At 39.0% G+C, this 27,467-nt stretch overlaps 1 protein-coding gene and 1 pseudogene across 1 annotated transcript in view; one reads left to right on the plus strand and one right to left on the minus strand.

The window, feature by feature from the left end:
- Window positions 1-27,467, plus strand: part of LOC134218291 (uncharacterized) — a 37,219-nt gene that overhangs the window by 2,853 nt on the left and 6,899 nt on the right. Inside the window, exons 2-4 of the mRNA XM_062697226.1 lie at window positions 19,102-19,169; window positions 19,252-19,764; window positions 19,828-20,040. Of these exons, the coding sequence (XP_062553210.1) occupies window positions 19,134-19,169; window positions 19,252-19,764; window positions 19,828-20,040 (762 nt within the window). The 5' untranslated portion in view covers window positions 19,102-19,133. The remainder of the gene's footprint in view (window positions 1-19,101; window positions 19,170-19,251; window positions 19,765-19,827; window positions 20,041-27,467) is intronic.
- Window positions 839-17,408, minus strand: LOC134208875 (ER membrane protein complex subunit 3-like; annotated as a pseudogene).

Consider the following 27,467-nt stretch of genomic DNA (forward strand, 5'->3'; position numbering starts at 1 on the left):
TTACGCTAATAATGGTGTTCCATTTATGTGCATGATTTTTAGTGTAAATTTCAGTGGATTTTTCTATCTGTGTAAGAAATCGTTCAAATGGCCTTCAATGTACTTATTCTGTAATATGTTTTATAATGTTGCAAGATAGTACGAGTAGTTACCATACCCCCCGAATAAACAAGCTCCGGAATTCTTTGGTAGGTGATTCGATTACGAACAATCTAAACGTCCTCAGTTTAACATGTTTAAAAATGGGTTTCAAAGCCAATCAACAAAACATTCCTGAACGAATTCGGGTATTCCATGGTGTTGCGGGTGTTCCATGGTAAATGCACTCGGGTTTTAACGGTAGAGGAATTTTTTTCATCTTTATTATTGGAAATCATAGTGTGCTAGGGTAAAGTACCCTATAGTGGAGGAACTTAGCACCTTCCTTCACTGATTGCTCAATTACACTTTATCTACACACTTAACCAGCATTTCGATGTTCGGTATTTTGTTTACTGAGTTTGAACTGCAAAATTTATTTTTTACTGAACTACTAGTATTTTAGTGGACCTCCAATGGTTGTCAGTAATTAGTTCCCGAGTTTCGGTAAAACATTATGTTTATTGTTCTGACGTTTGCTTATTTTACTGAACAAATCATTAAATTCGTAAATTGCTGAACTGCACAAAAAGTCGGTACAAATCAAAACAGCATCACCGGTGAAAAATGGAAATTTACCGACTAGTCATTAGCAAAATACTGAACAAAAATTGTAGAGCCCTTTGTTGTTGTTTTGGTTATTTACCACTTCGTAAAATATTTCGTCAGACACAAGTTTAATCTGACGATATTTACTTACTTACTTTAATTTGACGATATCTAAAGTGAAAAAGAATCTATAATCGATTCTATAGTTTGTAAGAGCAGCCTCCTCTCGGCTGTGGTAGACAGCATACGACGGGGACACGCCACGGGCCGCCATCAGTATCTCCGTTTCAATATTCGTCAGAGCATTCTGATGCTCGGTGATTTCGAGCGCTTCTCACTCTGCTTTGAAGGCGGCTTTGAGATCCTGCGGCATGGCTACTGCTGCTCTGGACATCTATAGTTTTGCATGGTTTGCGTCTGAACAGTGCTATTGTTCTCTCCCAGAACCAGTGTGTAGAATGTATAGATGCTTTTCAGGCCGAACACGTTAAAAAAGTACCATGACGCGGATGATACTCAGACCAATTCGATACCCCGCTGCAGCATCGGGTTGGAGCGCAGCGCCCGCGGGAATGGAACCTTCGTCGTCACGAACCTGTGTCTTGAAATAACCCGTTTCCTTATTATTGATGTAATTCCGTCTCATAGCGAACGACTGCCGGATGAGGAATTTGCCGTTCTCACGGAGAAGCCGCGTGCGGATCATTACCTGACTGTCTTGAATCTGTGTCAATTCAACCTTTTTCGGGGATGAAATCAATATCAAAAAGTAGTGGCAGATGATTCCGATCAGAAAGGTGATGATCAGAAACGGCAGAAACGCTCAACTTTACAATGTATCGATCTATCAATGTACCCAATCTAGCAGAATTTATTACAAAATATTTGAAATTTCTCCATACTTATATTTTATGCGAAGGCGTATTGATTAGATATACTGTCCAATCAGTAAAATATTTTCCAAAAAATAATTCCTCATTTACTGACTAACTCAGTTATGTTCACATAAACAAACTACCTTTATTACCGATTGTAATGTTTATTTGACATTTCTCGTTTATGCTGACATCTCGGTAATGTAAAATATTGCTGTTGAAATTACTGGGCGAACCGTAGTCCAAAAACTCAGTAAAATTTTACCGATTTCGGTAAAATAAAGTAGCTGTGTATACTTCATGTTCCTTACCTTGAGAGTGCATTCAAAAGATCAATAACTCTGTTCCATATGGAACGTATCGTAACTACAACAAATTTCATTATTGTTTCCTGAAATCATTCCTCCAATTATTGGTGCAGTATTCTAATAGTTGAGGTATTTAGATATTCGTGTTCCTATATTTGCGAATTCCATAGGTCTTATATGAGATTCGCAAGTATTGAAACACTACCGCAACTATAGGCGCAAGGGAGGAAAATAGATAAGCTTCTTTTAAGATAATTTACCAATTTAGGAGGAATTCCAGTGTAGTTTTTGTCTCTATTGTATTTTGACAGGTCAACTAACTGACCGTACGGTGGGTTGTTGCGATTAATTGGCTAATTCTCTAAAATCTATGCTACCACAACTATGTATAGGAATACCCACGACTATCGGAACTTAAACCCTATTACAAGCGATTTTCTCTTAACCATTAAACTGCAGAGACGAATCTTAACAACTTCAAATGGCTCGATCTCAGGTAATTACAGACAATTACATCAAAGGGAATTATTAGCAACAATCACAACATAAAATAATCACCTTCACGAAGCAACTTCGGGACGAATATTGACAAACGTCGCATGACTATTCAAAACATAGAATGACTTACTCATGTCGAATTCGTTTTTGAAAAGTTCCAACCTACGTTGGAACCAGTTCCAACCTAAGTGCTGTCAAAGTGTTTTTTTATTCGCTCAGGTTGGAACTAGGTTCGCACTAGTTCCAACCCCAAAGCTGTCGGGTTCGCACTGTGTTGTTTCATGGTTTCGCACCGGGTTCACCAATACTTCGCACCGGGTTCACCAAATGTACTTCAACTGTCAAAACCATATCAGTGGGTGGGACTGGGCGGAATAAACAAGCAGAAGGGAAAAACGAAACTGTCTGTTATTCAAATAAAATGTGCGTTGAAATTTTTTTCAGGAATTTCGTTATATATGTTATTGTAGTTTTAAATGAAATTAATCCGGTACTGTTGTCTAGATTCAGTTTTAAAAACAATTGTTAGGGAAGTTATTCTTACGTTCATTCAGGGTTTTCCTCACAGATTGTATCCTAAATTAGGTCGGTGGATGGAATTATTTTGGGAATTCCCCTTGAAACCCGTTCACAAAATCCGCTAAGAATTGTCAGACAAATATATTTGAGGAATACCGAATAGAATTCTTTCTTAAATAATATGCAGAATTTCTTTTGAAATTATTCCAAAAACTCTTTCGTGCGTTTCAGAATTTAATTCCAGTAATTCTTTTTTGAATTCTTGTATGCATTCATTGGCGATATCTTTCAGGCATTCCTCCATATTTTTTTCCAAGAGATCCCTTCGAGATGAATTCCTTTGAAAATCTTCTAGGAATATCTTTGAATACTGTTCCAGGGTTTTCTTTGAAAGTTGCTCCAGGAATTAATTTGGAGGAACTCCTCTGAAAGTTTTTTGAGGAATTCCTCCGGAAGTTCCTTGAGGAATTCCTCCGGAAGTTTTTTGAGGGATTCCTCCGGAAGATCATTTATGAACGCCTCTGAAAGTTAAGTGAGGAATTCCTCCTGAAGGTCTTTAAGGAATTCCCCCGGAAGTTCCTTGATGGATTCCTCCGGAAGATCCTTTAGGAACTCCTCTGGAAGTTTATTGAGGAATTCCTCCGGAAGTTCCTTGAGGAATTCCTCTGGAAGGGAAGGAGCTCTTCTGGAAGTTCTTGGAGGAGTTCTGCCGGAAGTTCTTCCAAGAAATCTTCCGCAAAATCCTCCAGGAATTCCCCCGGAAGTCCTTCAGGAGTTTCACCGGAAGCTAAAACAGAAATTCTTACGAAAGCTCCTCCAGGAAGCAGGAAATTTTTCGAAGAAATTCCTGGATGAATTAGTGGAGGAATTCCTAATGAACTTTCGGATGAATTCCTGAAGCAACATTCGGATGAATCCTTCAAGGAACTTTCTTAGGAATCCTTCATGGAACTTCCGGAAAAAAATCCACAAGGAACTCCTTTACATGAATTCTATACGGAATTCTTTGTATAAAAATGTGCACAGCATTATAGAATATAAATAATTAAATACATATATACGCCGCCCAAAAGTAAATTCCATTATCCGCAAAAACTGTTCACGCACTTTTTTTATTTATCATGATCTGATTAGTCAAGGCCAACGCACTACTACTGCACTGGATGTCATATGTTTCAAATCAAAACAAACACGATGCTACGCACAAACCTATCCAATGACAAATGGAACTGAAAATGTTTTTTTTATTCAGGGTTCAGGTTGGCACTGACCCAGGTTTAAAAACGAATTCGACATCAGTTTTCTTCTTCACATATTCATTCATTTGATTGGTACTTAGAATTGTCACTGCGTTTAAAGAAAACATAATTGGCCTTGATTATGTTGACTTTTCGCACTAAAATTGTCCCTCAGTTCAACATCGGGGTCAGATCTATGTGCGTAGTTGTTGAAATCACCATTTAAGTGTTTAGTTTTACAGTAATTTATTAGTTTACGAAATCTAAATAAATACTCACTGACTGAAATTTAATCGGAAATTGTCAATGTTCAGCAGAATATGAATATGTACGAAGTGAGGGTGACAAAGAAGGCCGATTGGCTTTACCAAAAATATTCGATTATTTCAAGCTCTGGCAACAATAGGTCACAAAAAACAGAAGTGTACTCAATACTAGTAGTAGTAATAAAGGTTGAAGGGGCATTTTTGATGTGCACGGTTAGAAAAAAGTACCTTATATTAGGTACTTTTCTCGGGGGTTTAGTGTGGGAACTCAAAATTAAGTCATTTCTTCTTGAAATTAGTGAAAATTCACTTAATATTAAGTAAAGTAAGTAGACTCAATTTTAAATAGAAACTAACCAAAAGTTAGGTAAATTTTATTCAACTTTTGTAAACATGGATTACTTAACGTTGAGTTCCCACACTTTACTGTTGAGTGGTTTTGCTCTTCATTTTATGACAACAAAGGGAAGAGGGAGAGAGATGCAAGAGAAAAAAGTACCTAAAATTAAGTACTTTTTTCTAACCGTGTGCACGTTACCGAGAAACAACTCAATTTACGGTTCCTTTCACTCAAATCCGCCCTTGCGTTGAAGAAGCCAAAAATAATAAGGGTATGCGATAACACACTTTTTCATAACGAAACGAAACGAAACGAAATTTAAAATGTCTATGTTGATTCGAAACGAATCGAAACGAAATATAGATTTACTTCCGAGATTTCGAAACGATACGAAATCAAGGTCCATTAAATTCGAAATCTTACGGAACGAAACGAAATTTTAATTTCTTTCCGCGGAATTTTTTTTGAGTTGGTTTTACATCATATATACGCAATTTCGAAGCTAAATATCTGTTTTGCAACCAATAGAGCTATAATTACAGAAGAAGCAGTATGTGATAAATTGCCGCGTTCCCGTTTATATACTATTGGCGATAAGGCGATACCCCAGCATTTTTGTCGCTTTCAAATTAATTCATCGTGGAGCGAGTGGTCCTGAATTTGATCATTTTTTTATCAGTTCAGTTTTATATCAGTAAGTATGTAAAAATATAGAAATTGTTGTATGTTTGTCCTTGTATATGTGTGTGCATATGAGGCATGCAAAAAGCCCACGACTCCGCAATGTTCCTTACATATTGTGCAAATAGTAAAAAATAGCTAAGCTTAGCTTGATTAATTGTACACATCGTAGTTGCTAATCATGGTTGGCCGAGAAACAGCGAATATGCAGAGCTTACCAATTGAATAATCTTCTTGGCATAAAAAAAATCTCATTGTAGGGAGTGAGAGCTAGTAATGGACCCCGTGCGTATAATGGACCCCATGAACAAAAGCCGAGAGTTTACACTTGAATCTACAATTTCCTGCAAACTTCCATAGGATAAAGTTGCTTCACTTGTCAGGGTAGTAGTTCGATACAATTGGAAGACTGAAATTTGATTATATTAACTAATTTATGAATTTAAACGCACCAAAAGGTCCATTACTAGCACTAGAAGGGGGTTCCATAATAGGCAACAGGAACATGTGGACATGAAACATGTAAATCAAATGGGGGGACCATAATACGTATGTAAACAAACTCTATGTAGCGTATTATAAACCCGGAGTGGGCATAATAGGCAACCTGGCTACATAATTTTAAAATACATATTTCAGTAGTAAAAATTAATGTTTTACCATGTGTTATGTACGCAACGCGATGCTGATACCTGTTGCTTGTCATCTAGTGCTACAGAATGGCAATTTGTCATGAGTCTTACTCTAGCGAAGCGATTGAAGTAAGTTTCCGTCGTTAAGGGGTCCATTACTAGCACTCACTCCCTACTTGCTTCGAAGTGTCCAATTCATGACCAATAACGATGCTGGTCACGTCCTTATAGTAATCACATTTTTGAATTTGATCCCATTTGAGTAGCTGCATTACCAAATCTCGGTTTACTTTTCAAAAGGACCTACATTTTTTTCATGAATTAATTTGAATAGTGCAATCAACAGAACGACATGAAAGCTATTGATTGCAGTAAAGATTTAATCGGCTCAATTTGGAGCTGCTAGGGTTGACACTCATTGCTATAAGAGACAGACTGTTTTTTATGATTTTGTTCAGCGGCGCAGCCAAATTTTTTGATAATATAAAGTATGGTATGGCCCATTACATCTTTTTGACTCTGAAATCAATGTAACGGATCAGGTAAAGTATTCGGGACTAATTCTTGATTCCAAGCTCTCCTGGACTCCTAACATTGAGTTCAGAGTCAAAAAGGCGTGTATGGCTTTCAGCCAATGCCGACGAACTTTTGGTAAAACTTGGGGTCTTAAACCTAAATATATCAAATGGATTTACACAACAGTTGTACGACCAATTTTGGCTTATGGATGTCTTGTGTGGTGGCAAAAGGGTGAAGTGAGGACAATTCAGTCTAAATTAGGCCATCTTCAAAGAATGTGCCTAATGGCAATGACTGGTGCGTTCTCTTCGACTCCCACGGCTGCTCTCGAGGTTCTCTTCGACGTTGTCCCACTACACATACATCTCAAACAAGAAGCACTTTCTTATACTTATCGATTATGGGTTCTCGGTTTCATGGAAGAGAATCCTGTAAACCGCAGTTCTACACACACATCGTTGATACAACTCATGGTTGATTGGGACAGAACAGTCATCGCTCCAAGTGATCTCACGCTTGCTAGTAGTTTTCCTTATAGGACATTTTCAACACAATTCCCCTCGCGGGATGAGTGGACATCTGGCTATTTGGAGAGAAGTATGTCGGACAGCATTGTTTGTTATACTGACGGCTCCCTCTTCGAAGGTAGAGCGGGTGCAGGTGTCTACTCGCGTGAGCTAAGATTGGAACAGTCCCACTCACTGGGTAGACACTGCACTGTCTTTCAAGCGGAAATATTTGCCATTATGTGTGGAGTGCAATCCGCACTGCAGAAACACATAATGGGCAAAGTAATATACTTCTGTTCAGATAGTCGAGTAGCTATCAAAGCCCTCGCTTCGGCCAACTCAAGGGCGAAGTTAGTAATCGCATGTCGAACTCAAATAGAGGAACTGAATTCAGTTAATACTTTACACCTTATATGGGTACCTGGCCATTCTTCCATAGCTGGAAACGAATTGGCTGACGAGTTAGCTCGCACTGGAGCATCACAAGACTTTTTTGGTCCTGAGCCAGCTATTCCAATATCTAAGTGTTGGGTGAAGCGTTTGTTTAGCTCTTGGGCTTCCACTCAGCACAAACGGTATTGGAGTAGTTTGGATTCATGTCGACAAACAAAATTGTATATCCGAGAGCCATCTCCGGTAGTAGCTAACTATTTAGCTAATCTGTCTAAACAGAATTGCAGTGTCTTAGTTCAGGCCTTGACAGGTCACTGCCGACTCGACTATCACATGGCAAATATTCAACGTGTTGAATCTTTTGTCTGTGATGGTTGTGAATCCGATTATGGAACTTCTTATCATCTGATATGTAACTGCCCAGTTAATGCGCAACTGCGTTTCCAAATATTTGGTAAACACTTACTAAGTGAAATTGACTACAGAAACCTGAACCTTCAAAGTATTCTGTTGTTCATAACCCGTTGTGGTAAGCAGCTATGAGCTTTTGTACGTGTTGTATACGTTGTATGCCCTCTTCAAGGGTACCCTTCCCAAACTTCCCATTTCTCTCCCATCCATATTCCTTTCCTTTTTGTTCACTTCCTTTTCCGTCAGGTGCGTGATGAGAATTGAGGTGAACATGCCCCTGGATCCGACGTTCTGATACCTGATACCTGATGGTTCAAGTTTGAATTTGTTTCGAAATTCCGCGAAATTCCGTTAAATTTCGTTAGAAGCTAGTTTTTTCTAGCGAAATTTTTGTAATTTTACGAAACGAAACGAAATCAAGAAATCAGATTTCGCCATGCCCAAATTCCGCGGAATTTCGTTTCGAACCACCTGAAACGAAATTTTTCGAAATACCGCATATGCTTAAAAAATAAGTACAATGCGAAAAAAATCGTTGAGTACCTTTACTCCCGTGTTGAATTTTCACCCACTATGAGGTTTCACCAATTCAAATAGATGTTATTTTCACTCACTGGTGAAAACAACTCAAATTTGGCTTCTTCCACGGAACAGCACACGTTGAGTCGATGGAGCTCTCTTTGTTCAAAATTACATTCAAAAGAGAGAGTGACAAAACTACCTACTATTGAGTTAAATTTTGGATTCAAAAAAGCTCATTGCTATGAAAAAAGACAATAAAACAAATGTCATTCTTGTTGTTGATGTGTTCGTCCAAAGATGGTCTAGTAGCCTAAAACATTTGAACATATCTACAAGAGAGTGAATCTAGAACAAAATATGATCAAAACACATAGAGATAGAGATATCGACATAGAGAGAAATATCGAAATATAGAACTTCGAGATGTAAAAAACAATAAATAAAACGAAAAACAAACAAACAATATTAGATGATGGAGAGATAAAATATAGCAATGATCCTCTCACTTTTTTGTAGGCGTTTTCAAGGGTGGCATAAAATGTTTTTCAAGTAATTAATTGTTCGGGATTTTTCGTTAGATAAGACGAAAAATGAAAAAATGAAAACTAGTTATTCGATATAATCGAAAAAGGCTCCAAAACGCTTGATTATGATGAGTCATCTGGTGGTCATAGAACAAGGAACATTTGCTAGTAAAGACTTACGTCGAATAGTGCATGATATCGCTCATCCGACATCATAAATTGCACAGAATTGTATGAGAAAACTGAAAAGACTTCAGAAAAAAAATTTTAAGCTCTTTTTAGTGGAATGTATTCAACCGTCTAAAACGAGTTTAGTACTCTCCATTTAATTCCACTACGTTTTGTTATCTTTGAAGATACGTATTTCGACCACAACTTGTCTCATGACAAGTGTAGACTAGCAACCCTATAACCAGAGACCGGCGGAGTGAAAAACTGACGAAATGGCAACGTATGAAAATGCATGAAATCGTGAAAATAATACTGGCAGCACTTGAACTTTTTGCTTGCTTCTTATGGGAGCAAAAAGTAAACAAGTCGAAATGGAACCGCTTTTGATGGTTCGATTGGAAACAAGATGGCGTCTTTGCCGATCTCTTATTCTAGTATTTCTAGTGTAGACCAGGTCGAGGTCGAAATACGTATCTGTCAAGATACAATTAAGTGGTGGAATTAAAGGGGATTGTACAAACTCGTCTTATGACAAGTGAATACATTCCACCAAAAAGCTCAAAATCAAGATACAATTAAGTGGTGGAATTCAATGGGATTGTATAAACTCGTCTTATGACAGGTGAAAACATTCCACTAAAAAGCTCAAAATAATTTTCTTATCAAAATAATTTTCTTACCATTCTGGTCTAGTTGATGTTTTTATTGGAGTCCAGCAAGTTGGAGTCTCCATGATATTCAATCCGACTGGTAACTCGCTCCTCCAGTGGAAAGCTGATTTAAAACGATTTCGTCTAGTACAGATGGCTTAACTTTAACTATTGCCTCTTTTGGTATTTCCGGTGGAATGTTTGATTCTTTTGCTGGAGATGATGTACATTGTTCAGACGACGGCGAGATACGAGTATGAAGCAAATGTAAATAAACAATCCCACATTTTTTTTGTTAGTCAGCAGTAGTGTAGGTTGACCAATATCCTACAAGATTCCAGTTCGAAAAATGTTACACTTGCCAAGCGGGGTGGCCCAGGGTGGCCCGCCTTTCCCAAGCGGCGAGGCCCGGATAATACATCTTTAGGTAGGCTTGATTTGTTCGTGGATGACAGGCTTACTCCCCCCTGGTTCCCTCCACGTTCACCAGCAGAGATATCTTACAAAGTTGACAAAAAAATCTGCTCTAAATGTCACCTCGATCTGTCAAAATAATACACGCCTGTAGCACGCGGGCGCGCGCACAGTAAAGCGTGTAATACACGTCAGCGTATTTGCTGTGCGCGCGTTAGTGCGTATTCGAAAACTCAAATATCCATCCATTAGTTTCACTCATTGAATGAATTAAATTTAATTGAAGAAAATTGTAATAAATAGAAAAGCAGATTTTTGCCAATTGTGTAGGACATCTCTTTTAACCAGATAAGAGCGCTCGTTTATCTTATTGGTAACCGTACCTGAAGTCAAGTGTTTTTTTGCTCAATTCGGGATGTAACAGCACATAGACCGGTGATCTTGTTTCCAGCACTGATACATTTATAAATAATGATATTTGACTACGCCACGTTTCTTCGATACTGTTGGGTACATTTTGAACAGGATTCGGCTTCAGATTATCAAAATATGTTGGCAGTCCTCATCGTGTACTACGTGAGAATAAGCGGGCTGCAGGGCTGGATTCGAATTGTAACGCCAGTGTAACAGACCATACAGTAAAACCTCCATGAGTCGATACTGAAGGGACCATCGACTCATGGAAATATCGAGATGTGGAATAGAAAATTCTTGGAAAGCTGTTTGAAGAAACCATCACAGCAACCTAAAAAATATTTTTTACTATGGCATAATTTGCTTCCATGAGTCGATATCGAGTCATAGAACATCGACTCATGGAGGTTTGACTGTATCAAATATCAACGGCCGATTATACTGACTTCTTTAACAATCTCTCCACAATTTTGACCGCCGCATCGGATTTTCCATTAGCTTGCTGGTGATGGATGTCTGACTTGGAATGCTGAAACTTCCATTCAAACGCAAACTGTCTCCATTCCTCATTCACAAAATTGGTTCCATTGTCTGTGATCACCAGCTGTGGCTTTCCATGACGAGGAAGGTTTTTCTTGCAGATCTATTGAGAGCGATTTCTGCAAACCCTGGAAATGAATCATCTAGTGGAGCTTGGGAGATGGCATCAGCTACCCCGTTTTGTTTTCCTTTAACAAACTGAATCTCCCATTTGTAACGACGTAGGTTTTCTAAACACGTTCACAAACGGTTTATGGTCTGTCCTCACGATCGTCCCCGAGTTACTCCCAATAAGTTGATCGAATCGAACGACAAGGAGAGAATGGCAAGAAGTTCTTTTTCTATTTGTACGGAATTCTTCCCTGTTGACGTTAAGGTACAAGACGCATAGCCGTCTTGTTACTCCGAGAGATTGTAAAATAGCTGTGCCCAAGCCAAAAGAACTTGCATCACACTCGTTTATCAGGAGTTGAGTAACATCATAAAGGTTCCCCCAAACACACGCGATGCGACAGTCACGACGCGATTCTATCGCTTGGCGACAGCGATTCTGTCGCCTTTAATATGGAAGCGTAAATAAATAGAACATTGCCTGCAGCGACCCAACGATAGAATAGCGGCGACTAGTTGTCGCCGTCGCGACGATGAAATCGCTTAGGTCTGGGGGAGCCTTAATACTGCAAGGAACAAGTATCTGCTACCAAAGACTTGACACGCAAAAACTTCTCTTCTTCCTTGCTTGTCCAAACAGAAGATTCCTTGTCTGAAATCAGTTGTCTGTTGAGGGGTCTGATGAACAGTTGCACTGCCGTTCTGCGCATACTTGTACCAAATTTAAAAAAATGTAAGTGAGGAAAACGCATTTGAAACAAAACTACAATTTTTGCTCCGGACCTCATACGAGTATATAATTCGAGAAGATTACATCACTATACTTTTGGGTGACCTCCATTCTAATGATTTCATTCAAGGTTTCAGATCAGAAACATAATATGCGACCTTATTATATTTAAATAGTTCAGTGGGACAGTTATGCCGAGAAATATAACACTTGCTTGCGGATTCCTACGCATAGTAGTCCCGCTGAGTAATTGATTCTGTTAATGACTACTATGATCGACACATCATGTCTCATGCTTAACATATAAAATTGTACTGCCCACGTGGTGGATGTTGGTAGATCACAGTGATGTCACTTTGAATAAAGATCCTTTTACCCGGTCGGGTTCACTACTAAAATTAGCTAGAAGTGGCTAGGCTTGCAATAAATAAGGATTTAAAACCATTTCTATAAGCAACACTCTATAAAATAACAAAATCTGTCAAAAAAACACGCGCATGCAATTAAAGATTCCAGCGGAGTGTGATTTTGCGGGCGTTTAAAAGTATGTAAACATACGCGCACCACAACACATATCGCAGCCGCCTTTGATAACATGCGCACGTTTTCATGGTAATCTACAAAACTCCAAAGTACACAACCTAACTTCTAATAAATCAGCCGATAACTAGGTGGGTAAACAAAATTTCATTTAATCATCGCATAGTGTCACTGGTGTAGCCGGAGATGGACCATCAAACGTCGCAAGTGCGCTACAGATCTGAAAGTGTAACGTTCTTGCGATAAATTACTATTGTTGGCGCCGCCAATGCATAGTGCTTTGTGAAATAGTTCTTTGATATGCCAACTGCATGCCCAGCCAATCTGTTGCCAATCGGACTTTTCAAATCAATTCACAGAACGAAATAGTGAAGGAGGTGTATTTTTGTATGCATTTGGGCAGAAAACTCTGTGTGGCAGTGAAACAGCATCTGCCGTTTTCTAAAGTAAATATTTAATTACTTCGAAACCATCGAAGTAGGCCCAATGTGAACCAAAACTGACAGTCCCATTATTAACAATCACCGCAATCGGATAATGTGTCGATAGCCACATGCAGTGAACCATCAAATAGCAGAAGGTGTCCAAAGTGGCTCCCGCGTGCCTACAGTCAGAATAAACTCCACAAACCCCATATTAACTTCATATAAAATCAGGCAGCGTATGCAACTACTTCGATTTGTTGGCTCAGTTTAGTATTTAGCAAAGCTCATTTTCTCCTAAAGTAAACAATTGCATAACCATATTAACCACTTGGTATAAAGTACTAATTGAGTAGAAAAAGCGTGCAAAATTTAAACAAAATTGGTTTAGTCACCGCTTAAGTTTAGCTTTTTTACATTATTTTTGAAGCGTCGTTTTACCACATTTCCCCTCAATGAAAAAATCTGAAAATTTGCAAAATGTCTTCTTTTATATATACGAACAAATACTGAAAATTCATCCACATCGCACTTCTCGCGAACTGATTTTTTAGTGGTCATGCGCTGGCTAATGCTCAATCTAATTCTCTTGGGTACGCGTACAAAATGTCTGGTATTCTCCATCTGGATAGGGATCGTACACTTATTACGTAAGCAATTTTTCTGGGTTTTTTCGAAACCCCCTTCCCCCTTGTAAGATTTTTTCATACAAAAGATTTTTTATTTATATGGAGCGGTGGTTCGAAACGAAATTCCGCGGAATTTCGCGAAATTTGAGCATGGCGAAATTTGATTTCTTGATTTCGTTTCGTTTCGTAAAATTACAAAAATTTCGCTAGAAAAAACTAGCTTTTAACGAAATTTAACGGAATTCCGCGGAATTTCGAAACAAATTTAAACTTAAACCATACTGCCTCGAATGGTCGTTTATCATAAAAAAAAATTGGCTGCGCCGCTGAACAAAATCATAAAGCTGTTTTCACAACATAATGTTATACAAATTTATCTATTAACGCTTACTACATAATCCCATTCTGAGTCGATAAATACGTATTTAGTTTTCTTCTATAAAACGTCTTCAGTGTATTGTTAGAAATGTCTAACAAAAAACAAAAATCATCTTTAACTATTCTATCCTATTTTTTCAAAAGTGATCCGACACAATATTTAAGATGACAGGCTCATAATGTAAATGTAATCAGATATGAATCAGATCAGTATGATTTTGACAAAAAGGCAAAGCCATGGTGCGGATTTAGGGCCCTTATGGAGTATTTTTTAGAGCGCCTGTTTCTTATGTAAGGCCGATTTCTTCAATGCCGCTTAGGCCTCAAACCAGGTTTAAGCGCATGGGTGTGCGCCGCTTAAAAGTTGAGAAGGCCACACGTAAGAACAAAAAGTAAGTATAAAAAGTTAAGAGGTTTGAAGATACCACACACAACAGTCAATATATAAATAAATTCAAATTTTGTGATATGTTTTGACTATTTGCACAATATCGATCATGCTAGTCATGCTCGTGCAGCTATTCCGGGAAAACGCGAATTAAAACAATTCTGCCTCGCAGAGCAGTAAATTTATGTTATCAGTGCGCGATCGATCGTGTTTATGCTGGTCACGCTGTTGATGCTAGCTGGAGAACACGAAGTTAAAAAATTAATGTCTGCTTCGAATAGCAGATCGTCGAGCTGAATGTATATACTGTGGGTCTCCGAGCTTGCTATAAAAAGGTAGAATTGGAAAGGAAATGCTAGCCTTTTGGTGCAACTTTTTGTATGAGAAAGAAATAATTTCTTCATACCTGGAAAACTGTTGACGTAAAAAATTCGCAATCACATTTCCGAAATAAAATCTGAAATACATATCTTTGTGCATTTTAGAAAAATGCAGAGGGTTCTTTTAGTGAACGAATGTATGCTTTTTACAACTCTTTACCTGCGTATACGCCTGGCAGATGTAGATATCCCAATCAGGAGAGAATAACAAATTTATATCATATTGTTTTACTGCGTTCAACAGTTTTTCTGACAAAGGCTGTTATAAACTTGGTTCAGGATGTTGCAAAAATAACTAAATTTTCTAACAAATTTTCTAACAAAAGAAACATAACTAATTCTGTTATAATTTTGTTAAGAAAAAATGAGATAACAATTTATCACAACTCGATTATATCAACGGTTGTTATAAATAACTAATGTTGTTACAATTATGTTATAATCTTGTTTTGCCTTCCTAGTCGGTCACACACTTAATTTCTTTCGCCGAGGCCGGCAAAATAAATTGCCGAGAATCCAACAGCTGATATCTCGGTGAAAGTTCGAATAACCGATTGTTCGACACCACCCAGCTGTCAAAATTTACCGTGATGTTCGGTAGTGCGTTGCCGATCAATTCGGTAAAGGGATTTGCCGAAATTCAGTGAATAATTATTTTTATTTATTTTCAGATGAATCAGAACAGAAATAAAAAGCCATAATCAATACGAACGTAGATTTGATTTTTGGTAATTTTAGTTTGAAAAATTATATGAAATGCTATGCTATATATTATATAAATCAAACCTGATTTGCCTACCAAAGTGAACAGAATTTCCAGAGAGAAAGGCAGCCATCACACTTAAAAGCTTATATCTTGAAAGAACATGGTCGTAAAAGCTTATTTTAACTAATATCTCGTCAAAAAATATGACGTTTACATAAGTTACTGAAACTCGGCAGTAAAGTTTGCCATCATCATCGGTAGTTCGGTCACGGTGTGTTTGTCCGAAGAGGCTTATTTTCAAAAAATCAGTACCTCTAAAACACTCACTACACGAAAGTATAGGTTTTTCTCTTTCACGTAGGTGCATTTTTAAAATGTTTTACCGGGCGTCATTTTTCCATTCAAAAGGGGGGGGGTTAAATCTATCATTTGAGATTTCTGTGGAATTTGCACCAAAAATAGTGAATAAAATGAAAATTGTTCTAGATCCTCCGATAGAACATTTTAGTTTACCCACTATATGAAAGAGAAGATCATCTACTTTCACGTGGTGGGTGTTTCAGAGATACTGATTTTTGAAAAATAATGTTTCCCCATTGACACACCGTGCGGAGTTTGACTGAGTTTCGGCAAACCCATCTGCCAACATTGAAGCTCTGTAAAAAACACGTGAAGCAAAGCAAAAGCAATGGAAAAATAGAATTTTCATATTTATTTTTTTGGTAAGTATTCATTCTGATTTAATTTTTTTTCTGTACGGGCGGGACACTATAATCTGTTCAAAATTCACACATTTTACGTCGATTTTAACATTGGAAATAATCAAAGTCATGTCCGTGTTTTTTACAGAGCACGCTAGAGCTCCAATGTTTGACAGATGGGTTTGCCGAAACTCAGTCAAACTCCGAACTACCGACGACGATGGCAAACTTGATTGCCAAGTTTCAGTAGCTTATGTAAACGTCATATTTATTGACGAGATATCAGTTGAAATAAGCTTTTACGACCATGTTCGTCAATTTATTTTACCGAGATGAAAATATTCATTTAAGGGTGTATAAATAGGTATCGCACTACCTAGATGAAAAATAAAATCTCCACAGCACACTCCACGATGAATTCCTTTGAATGTGGCACAAATGCTGGGGTATTACCTTATCGCAAATGGTATATAAACGGGAATGCGGCAATTTATCGCAGACTGTTTCTTTTGTTACTATTACTCTAGTGGTCGCAAAGCAGTTATTTGACATCAACGTAAATAATGTAAAACCAATTCTATAAAAATTCCGCGGAAAAAAAATTAAAATTTCGTTTCGTTTCGTAAAATTTCGAATTAAACGGACCTTGATTTCGTATCGTTTCGAAGTCCCGAAAGTAAATCTTTATTTCGTTTCAAATCAACATAGAAATTTTAAATTTTGTTTCGTTATGAAAAAGTGTGTTATCGCATACCCTTATATTTAATGCATATTTATGACAGGAAGCAACTTTTCCTGAATTTTGTGGGCCCTACTGCAATGGGGTTCACTTGTGCTTAAAAAATAGCTATTCTTTCTAAACATCGATTGAAGAATCTTTTATTTAATTCAAACTAACGAGGTGCAGCATTCATTTCAGTGATAGCGATTGTATTTCCGGCACACTTCAAACCTGTTCCCGGCCTAAGCAAAATGTTACTCAATCTCTCAATATCTTACTCCTATTCTCTCTCGGACAGTAGAAAATGCGACGTAAACAAAAATATGCTCATTCTACGGCAACATGATGCCAGATAGTATTATTCGCAATAATTTTTATTTGGTTGAAAAGATATATTCACTCATCCAAAATCCTTCCAAACACTTAAAAACTATATTTTTCCACTTTTTGAAATCCAGAGAATTATAAATTACATGATAGCGTCAACATAATAGACAGTTTACCTATTAACGATGAAGGCTCCTGGCCTTTTGGCAGCCCGGTGCGGCTAGGAGTTCTTAGGTCGAGGTTTTGTTCGATCTGAGGATACATTTCTAAATGTTTTCTAATGTTTTTTTTTTAAGTTCTGGTGAAACGAACAAATAGGTGGGACTGAAGTGCGTGAGTTTAGAATTGTTGTGTGGTGATTAACAGCTTCAAGCAATGATTGTATCGTGAACTGTGACGATTTTCAGGTAGGTGTATATATGATGATACGTTTTGTAAAAGTGGAAAGACTCACTCCGGCTCAGTGGTTTAGCAACGAAGGGCGAATGTTCGGAATCTACATTTCTATTTTCAATAATTTAATCAATTAGGAATGAAATAAAAGGTTGAAAAATATTTAAAATATTTGGGAGGGGGGGTTTTATTAGTTTCAACAAGAGATATATCCCTCGCGATTCAACGCTGCTTTTAACTGATCGATTATTTTGGAAAAATATGTATTTTTCAGGGTTGGTGAAATTAGGCACTAAGTTGGCCGAAACCGGTGCTCTTCCCCTAAACCTTTTCAAAACACATAAGCACTTTCGAAATCCTTTTCCCCGATGCTGATGTATATGCGCCCCGCAACTGTTTTTCTTGAATGTACACCCGATTCTGTTTTTACACGGATTTTTTTTACACGGCCGTGTAAAAAAAATACCATACAAAATTTTTGCAAAGTTGCTCCATTTTCCATGATTCGTCGAGAAATCATAAAACTTTTTTTACACGGATTTTCAAATTTTGAACTGAAAACTTTTTTTACACGGAACGCATCCCCCGTGTAAAAAAAGAATCGGGTGTAAGTCTTCATAAATTGCGATTTTTGCATACATTGCGCTTTCAGATGCGCAAATCTGCATTCAAAAATATGGTTACGTTACGTTTAAATAAAAAAATTGTTTTTGTTTTGATTTCGCAAGCTAGTTTGATATATTTTTAGCATAACCTGTAGATTAATAGGGCTCAAAATAAAAATTCCAAAGTCTAAAAAATATTTAATTACGAGTTTGTTGGTCCATCTCAATAAATGAACTCTAATCCATGTTACCCGAACTAATGTAGTATTTCATCATATTTTATGTCCAAGAAAGCATATTTAAATGCGTTTATGACGTAATAGAAGTACAACAATTTATTCAATTAACGTAGAAATCATGTGAACTGTAAGTGTTTGAACCAGAACTGATGATTACCTGTAGGTGTATTAAACGAAAACATAATTCTCAATCTTACCGGAGTCAAACCACTGAAAACATGTCAAATCTTATCAGTACGAAACTCTCCTCAATATTAAAACACGCTCCTCGAGCTGCACCTTTTCCAAATGATTTCAGAAAGGCAATAAAAAAATGCTAGTTCCATCTCCGCTCTTTATCAGCTTCCCAAAGCCTCATTAGCTTACATCCCACACAACAAAAACGTATAGCAGTGCAACGGCTGAAATGCCGTCTCTCCAGTCGCGAATCATCTTGTTTACACTTTGAACTGAACCCGCTCAGAAAATCAAATCACCCGGCGTCGTTATCAATTGGCTCGAAAGGGCATCCCTCCTCCACACTCGAGTAGAACCGGGGTCCATCCACTAGTCTGGGCAGATATGATCACTCATTAGATTGCTCAGAATCTCCGGTAGCAAAGTGCAGTCCCGCTGGGGCGGCTCACTTTCGATAGCGACGAGGATCGGATGGGTTAAATCCATCACGAGTTGAGTAGGTGATTAATTGAATCCCGATTCGTGCATGTCTCCTCATTTCAGATTGGAACGCCGTGGAAAGTGCACGCGCCAGGATGAGCAATCGTCAGCCTTCGTCTAATGTAGAACTGGTAAGAATGTGATGATACCGCAGTTGTTTACTGTGAACACGAAGCGTTCAATGCATTGCTAATGGATGATTTCGTTTTTCAGGAGACAGTGCAATCTAAGAATGCTTTCGTCGACCTGCTGTATGACAATACGGCCTTGGCGATGACGACTAGGGTCGGCAGCTATGCGTACCGTAGATTCGACGCCTGTCTGGCAGTCGTGGAGAAAACGGCCAAATGGAGCTTACCGCAGACTTTGCCCAGCGAAGAAGATACAAATAAAATCAACATTTCGGCGCCCCCATTGATCCGGCCGCTGCCGTGGATATTCTTTCTTCCAGCACTGATCGCGTTGAGGTTGATCCGCGCATTTCTGTCCTTCGTTGCCCTACTCGTCGGGAAGCAGCCAGTTTATCCAAGCACGTTGGTATCCTTCCTGCAATCACGGCGACGTAAGCTTCGGGCGCTCAAACATGTTGGCCAGAAGCTGCAGCGTATCAAACAAGCAGAACGACAAGCGGAGGACAACGACGAGACGCAAATTTCTTGGCTTCAAAGGATCGCCCTGCCGCTCCGTCACATCGTATGTCTGAAGGCCGTCCGTCATGGATCGTTGGTAACAGATCGACGAATTAATCAACCAATTTCGCAGCAATAATTCAAATGTTTTGCTTTCCAGAGCCAGCAGGAAGATTCGAGCGAGATTAAAGATGATGCAACCGGTAAGGATGGATCGTCACGGGCGAAACCACGTGATGAGGAGCAAGCCGGTTGCAGAAAGCGCAATGCCACGGAAAGAGATGCCGACGATAGTGAGGGCTCATTCGAGGAACCTACCGTTCAGGAGCTTTTGGAAAAATATTGCAACGATGAGGGAGATTCCAGCTATCATGTGAGTAGTGTTAAAATGTAAAATGGTTTGGTACCTTGAAAGCAGCATACTTTGCGCATTTTGGGCCTCTTTCTGTGCAGTTTTAGATGTCTTTTGGAAAGTCAGATCTTATTGGTAAGTTCAACTAGTCCCCAAAGTGTTGGTTGAATCATTCTAAATCTTAATGATGCGCGACCAAACTCTTTTTATGATTTTAATTAAAAGCATCAGGCTTGGATTGTTCATGCTAAATGGCATCGCTTTACTCTTGCTCGAAAATCAAATAGCTTCCGAAATTATTTGGTGCCAAGATCGTAGGCCTTTTTTATAAGCTTTATTATAGACTTTCAGCCCGATGGTGGCTCGTCCCTTTTCGTATGAAGTAAAAGATCTGAATACATCTTAATGTTAACATTTTCAAAGACATATTTTTCTATGGGGGAACGTCAAACCACCGTTTTTAGCAATATAGAAAACAATTAATCCTACGATGACTCAAACGAGAACTGAATCATCCATGATTTTTATAATTTTGAGTTTATCCCAACTTTGGTCCACATATCACTGTTATGCAATAGTTCAGTATTTGTATTTTGGTATGACAGAAGCTTTTGGTAAATGTTGCTATGAATGAATAGATTTAGGAATTACTCAAAATTTGGAACGATGGCAATACAATTGAAACAAATATTCACACTTAAAAAAACCTCTTTGTGGCATTCCAGAGTCCAGACCAAATTATAACCAATCCTGTGTTCTGAGTTATTGTGCCGCTGGTTTGAAGTACCTACATTTTTTATCTCTACATTGGAGTCAGGTGTTTTGCGGGAAATATATACTGCGTAATTTGAAACTGTATAAATCTCAGAATCAGCATGAACTGAAATCCTGAACACCACATAAAAATGCCTTCTAAAATTTGAACTTTTACCAAATAGAGCTATGTCCATTTAGAATCCGGAACCATTTATTGTATTGCAGTGGCACGGAAAGTGACCGCTGCAAGAATTCTTTTACAGCGGTTTGTCTACCTAGGCGAACACTTGCTGTGGTATAAATTTCACGAAGTTTCGTGCAGCGTGTTAAAAATTATTCCAGATGGAAGCCGAAAAGAGAGAAAAAAGTCTGCACACCCACGTTGATAATCCTGTCATCGACGATGGAACCTACGTCAAAATGAATTTCGGACAGCTTCCTAGCCAAAAATTCTACATGGCGACGGCACGAGGAGTAGTTCCTGCGAAGTTTAAGTTTGCTTTTTGGACAAACTTGCAAAAAACGGATGATTGTGGCAAGGGATATGCAACTGTGGGGCAAAGACTCAAGTGTTTGTGACGAATAAGACGATGGACTCGAAGCTGTACAAGGAGGAATGTCTCAAAAACCGCGGTCGACCTTCCATAAATCCCATAAAGGTCCCGTGAAGTTTGGCCAGATTTAACGAGTTGCCACTACATCCAGGAAGTCATCCAGTGGTACCGCGATAATAACGAAGATTTCATCGATAAAAACATAAATCCACGCAACTACCCACAGCTCCAGCCCATCAGGACATTTTGGGCAGTAATGAAGCGGAAGCTTAAGAAAAGTGGAAAAAGTGGAAAAACAGCTCGGGACGCGACTCAGATGACCAAAATGTGGAACAAATGTGTCAAGGAAGTTGACTCCGGAGGTGTGCAACTTTTGATGAAAGGAATAAAGAAGAAGGTGCGAATTTTCACTAGAAACAAGAAGAAATTATTTATAACCTTATTTGTACGTCAAGCCGTTACCGAGATACAGATGATTTTATTATTCCGGATTCTAAATGGACATAGCTTTATGGAGAAATTGCTTAATAAAATTTATTTTGGATTTCGTTCACGCAACCATAAGCGTAAAATCAAGATTGTATTATTGTATTTTATGTCAGGATACTTTGATAAAGGCGTGCTTTTCAATCTCTACCGGAATATCATTAAAAAGAGGATATTCCGATTGTGTGATTTCAACCTTCAATCCCACCAAAACCGTCTGTGAAGGTCTTGTGCTTTGTTCCACGTACAAATGTAATGTTCAGAATTACAATTTTTGAAACGCGTCATATTCTTGAATACCATTTGATTTTCTTTGATTTTGAGTGACTTTTCTCCTTGGATTAGTTTTATTAAATGTAAATGCCAGAAACAAGCAAAAACAAATCACATTAGAAGCGATCTCAGTGTAATCAAATAATCATAAACAAAGTTTTATTGGACAAAATAACCCAACTTTAATGTGTTTCAGCTAATATGGAAGTGACTAAGTGAGGACAATTATTGTACAAATTAGTCAATAAAATCAGAATACTAACTCTAAATATTGGACATTGGCATGCTGAAGTGAGAATGTTATTTTTAAGTGCATATAGCTTTTATATTCTCAATCTAAGTCTGGAAAAAAATACTTGAGTTAAAAATTACGTCTCTTCTTTCGATCCAATTGGTTCGGTAAGAAAATGTAAATTTCAGGGCGCAATAATTGCTGGAAAAAGTGTTATAACAATGCGTTGCAGACGATTTCCTGTTCCGTTGACTTTTAGTCATCATTTACTTTAATCATCTTTCGAAATGAGATTCAAAACGGAACTGTGTCGATCAAAATGATAAAACAAGAATGTGTGTAAATTGATCAAACTTTCTATTCAGAGATGAGCCATCCGAGGGCTGCAATTCTTTCTAATAAAGACACAAAAAACTTTCTATTGAAAAATCAAATCAAGTAGGGGAAGTGTACCGGTTTTGGCCTTCTTAGTTCCCAATTTGGCATACCCTAAAAATGCATATTTCCCAAAAACTGTCGATCAGCTTCAACAGCGAAGAAGCATAAGGGATATATCTCCTGTTAGAGCTAATAAAACCCCAGAAAATTTCTTTATTTTTGGAGTTATGCGAGAAACTTGCCAAATTAGGAACATGGCCAAAACTGGTACGGTTACAATACCCATCCTTTCTAAATTATTTTAATTCAGAATAATAAAAATCATTTAAGCTTCCTTTACAATAAACACGAATTTTTGGGCCTTTCGTTTGACTCCTTCCATCATGTTTTTCACAGACTTCTTAGTCACTAACCTTCGCGAAACTCTGGCCCAACGACATCCAATTGGGTGGAGCACCGGCGCGTTGAAAGGGTTCATACTTTGGGGCACTACCTAGTCGTTGTATGCGGTCTTCCACTCCATGGAATTTTTCTATTATAAAAGGATGCCGAATCCGGCCAGAACAGAACAATGCTGGAATGATTTCAGAAACCGTCATATGTCCAAGAGAATGGCTCTCTTTGTTAGCTTTCTCTTTCGATTGTTGCAAAGTCATGCTAAGGTTTACTTCGGATTTTTTATCAGATCTAGAGACTAGCACTAAAGTAAAGATGTAGGGAAAAAAAAGCATAAGTAGCCTTAGCAATTGGCGAAAAATAGACTAAACAAAGAGAGTTTCTCTTTTGGAGACAACGTTTCTAAATCATCATGCTAGAATTGTGTTGCTTTTAGAGAAGGAAGGCAACAAATCTTGCTTAACTTTTCAAAAGGTCCTAAGTAACATTTTTTCGTGAATTAATTTAAATAGCGCAATCAACAGAACAACATGAAAGCTATTGATTGCAGTATTCAAATTAAATCATGAAAAAAATGTTACTTAGGACCTTTTGAAAAGTTAAGCGAGAAATGTTTTTCCAGGGACCACTGCACATAAATTTCCTGATTGATGGTCCCATTCGCGATGTAAATGTCGCTTTTCAAGCCACGGAAGCAATTGACCTGCCAAACGATACATTTCTTTGCAAACTTCAATGTGCATATAATGTGCTTGAAAAACTCTGTCACCTTTCCTCTTCCAGTTGACGAACAGTATTCCTGTCCAGGAAACGTTTTCACCGGGTTGTCATTCGACGTTCTGGCATAGTGCCTGGCCCACCACAATCGTGCGTTTTACGCGGTGTGAACGATGGATCGGATGGTTCTCTAAGCATCTGCTGCAATTCATGGTTAATCCACCTCCTCCACGTACCGCATTTCATTTGCACCCCATCATAGATGGTTCGCAGCATTTTTCCTTCAAATACTCCAAGTGCACGTTGGTCTTCCACGAGCATTGTCCAGGACTCACGTCCGTAAGGGATAACCGGTCTGATGAGGGTTTTGTAGATAGTCAGCTTAGTACGGCTGCAAACTCTATTCGATCGTCCAAAGTAAGTATGATTTTTTACCACGATGCATCTCCGAATCTCCCTGCGGGTATCGTTTCCGACGATTACTGGTGAATCCAAACTTGTGGTAGATGGATAGGATTATTTCGTTTTCGGTTGGTTCGCATAGCTTAGCATTTCAAGCTTCTTTTACAAGCTTCCTCCCCCTCTCAAAACTACGTGCCAGTAAAAATCTTACCCCTCGAGTCAACTTGCCCTTCGACTACATCCTGACAGACACTTTGTTGGACGATTGCGTACACGTGAATCAGCTTTTCGAACCACTATACGTATACATATTTAGGACTGATAAATCTCCTCTTAACAGTAAACAAAATTCGAGGTGGAGGTGTTGATTACTATACTGCAGTTGTACGCATAACTGTCCCATGTACATGGGGAATCCCAGCAAACATGGGACAAATATGCGTATGTCGGCAGTATATCATCCAATTAAAACCTGTTACTTAGGAGCTGGCACTCCTCCAATACCAATTAAAGTAACCCCATCTCGCAACGTTTTCAAATAGGAGAAAACACTGAAGTTCTAAGTAAGTCAATAACGGAGTTTTTAAACAAAAACTTCGCCAGGTTCAATCATCGATACACCAACGGGTCCGTATTGCATCCTGGTGCTAGATAAATGTGTTCGGACAGCTTGCCCTCTCAGTGCAGCGTCTTTTCCGCTGAGAATGCGTCAATCTTTATCGCCGCTAATTCTACTTCCGTTAAACCCATATCAATCCTTTCGGCCTTGCAAAGCGATCACTCGAAATACTCCTGGATTCAAAATCAAGTATTCCTGCCAATGTGTACACTATAACCCCCAGGGCAATGTAGAGTTCCGGGGAACACGGCCATTGATCTACTGGCAGAGACTGGGTACCAGGTTCGAGCCTTTACCAACTCCATGCCCCTAGTGGATGCCAAAAAATGAATTTAGAAAGTCGTTTAATTGATTTTGAGATCTCAGTGGATGAGGCTCAGCGCAACACAACATGGAAAGTTAAAGGTACCACCGCTTCGTGGACCGGCGATTTGTTAAACCTAAGAACATTAAATTATTTTGAGGTAGCGGAGCGGCCATACTCGGTTCTCTATGTATGTACAAGTTGAACTAAAAGTCCTAACCAAGGGAGCTTCTTCCTTCACTCATCACTGTCTCATATCTTTTGCCCTAATATACACGATTAAATTGGTCGCCTTAAAAAAGCTTGCGACTCCCCGGGCTTCAACATCTATAGTAATGCTCCTGCAGATGTACTCCTCGCCTGACGCTGCTGGTACGGTAGCTACTGTTTCTTCTTGAGCATGCGAATCTCGTCCTTGATCTCTAGAGATACACCTCCGCCATCTGTAACTCGTTTCGCTTCAGTGACACTATTTTTGATCGCACGTTCTTTTTTTCAATATGCTCCTAATTCTTGAACGGACCGAAACGGTCTCGATTTTCTGCCCATCCATTTTTATTCTGTAATTTGTTGTTTACCACACGTCACTATCCGGAAAAGCAAAGCTTCCTCTTAGAATACCGCTGAATACCGTATCTACTATCGGCTCGGTTACTAAGATCTCATGGAAGTGCAGGCACCCACTGGACTGGTCGTTTCGTTGGTATCCGATGTAACTCTTTCTTGCACCGACTAATAGCTCTCTGGCTGAAACAGGAACTATGGATCGTGGAACCATGGTCCGTCGGGTAACAGGCTGTGGGCTTTCTCCCATTTTGTTAACGCGTCGGCCACGTTGGGCTTCATAGGAACTCATTTCTATTCTGCGTCAGGCTATGGATTTCGCTGATCCAAAACGACTTACCACGACATCATGAACGAACGCAACTGTCCGGTGGCTGTCTCCGTGCGGATGTACGCTTCGGCGCCGTACGCATCTTGGCTTGCTTCTGCAAACACGAGCAGCGAACGTCCGCAGCGGAAACAGTAGCGAAGAACTCTATTTTCAGGAGCCTTTGGATCCAGCTACTCCATTTCTCCTCGCACTTTTTGTCAATCTGCAGGCCCCACTCACACTCGCCATCCAACAGATTTAGGATCCGTAGAACGCGAACATGAACGGCAGTCCTAACGGGTTGATAAAGCTCATCAAGCAGCCCATAACGATCCTTTCCATTGGCCGATTCTCGTCGGACAAGAATGGCTCCAGATCGTCAATTGGTTTGGTGGAAAATTAAAACACGTCACTTACCAGACTCCATGCGATTTTCAGAACTCGCTCGGATCCGGACTTGCAGCTACCGCCCCATGGAGGGGACAAATCATACCTCTTTTGCTCGCTTAACATCTTCCTCGATCGTATCCGCTCTATCGAAGTATTCGTCGAAGTGGTTTTCGACTATGGTCACCGCCACCGACGGAATCTGTCCAGCAAACTTATTCGCATTCAGGTTTTTGACGAACTGCGCCAAACACGGTTAACTTCTCTGACGGATCTTTACGGAACAGGAATAATTGTAAACGATTGTCCCCCGTTTGGCATAAAGCCGTTTGGCATAACGGCCGTTTGGCATTTGTTGGGCCATTCAGTTACGTGGTTTCCTTTATATGGGCAATACATGATAATTGGAAACGGAATTGTACGGTGTGACAAATACAGAATAAAGAAGCTCCCTGTCAAAACCATTTCAAATGTTGACTCAACTAGTAGCAAGATAGATCAGCTTTAAAATAAATTGACATTGGTGGCTTTTTTTGTTTTTCATGTCAGGACAAGCAAGAAAACTTGCCCATTTCACCCTTTTATTAGCAAACGGTTTCTATTTCCCCTTGCATTGAACCGAGCGAACCAAATGCTTGAATTGGAAGAAGGAGTCATATCTTCTCTGGCTTCTGCTGGGCAAATGCATCCTTTGGAAGAAGGGATCATTAATTCCTTTTCCTCAAGCCGAGCAAATGCCTGAATTGAAGGACGAAATCATATCGTCTCTTGCCGTCTGCCGGGCAAATGCATCATTTGAAAGAAGGGAAATATCTTCCCGTGTCCTAAACCAAGCAAATTGCTGAATTGGAAGAAGGAAGCATTTCGACTCTATGACACTACCCATAATGTCATTACCCCGAAGGCCACCACCCCAGACGTCATTATCCCGAATGAGTCCCTACCCCGAATGGCATCACCCCAAGTGGGGCACTACCCCGAATGAGTCAGTACCCCGAATCAGTCCTGGTTTCAAGTTTATAGTTTATTTCAATAAAAAAATAATAATCAATAGAAAATTATTTATAATT

Source organism: Armigeres subalbatus, chromosome 2 (assembly GCF_024139115.2).
Source record: "Armigeres subalbatus isolate Guangzhou_Male chromosome 2, GZ_Asu_2, whole genome shotgun sequence".
Taxonomy (NCBI): Eukaryota; Metazoa; Arthropoda; class Insecta; order Diptera; family Culicidae; genus Armigeres; species Armigeres subalbatus.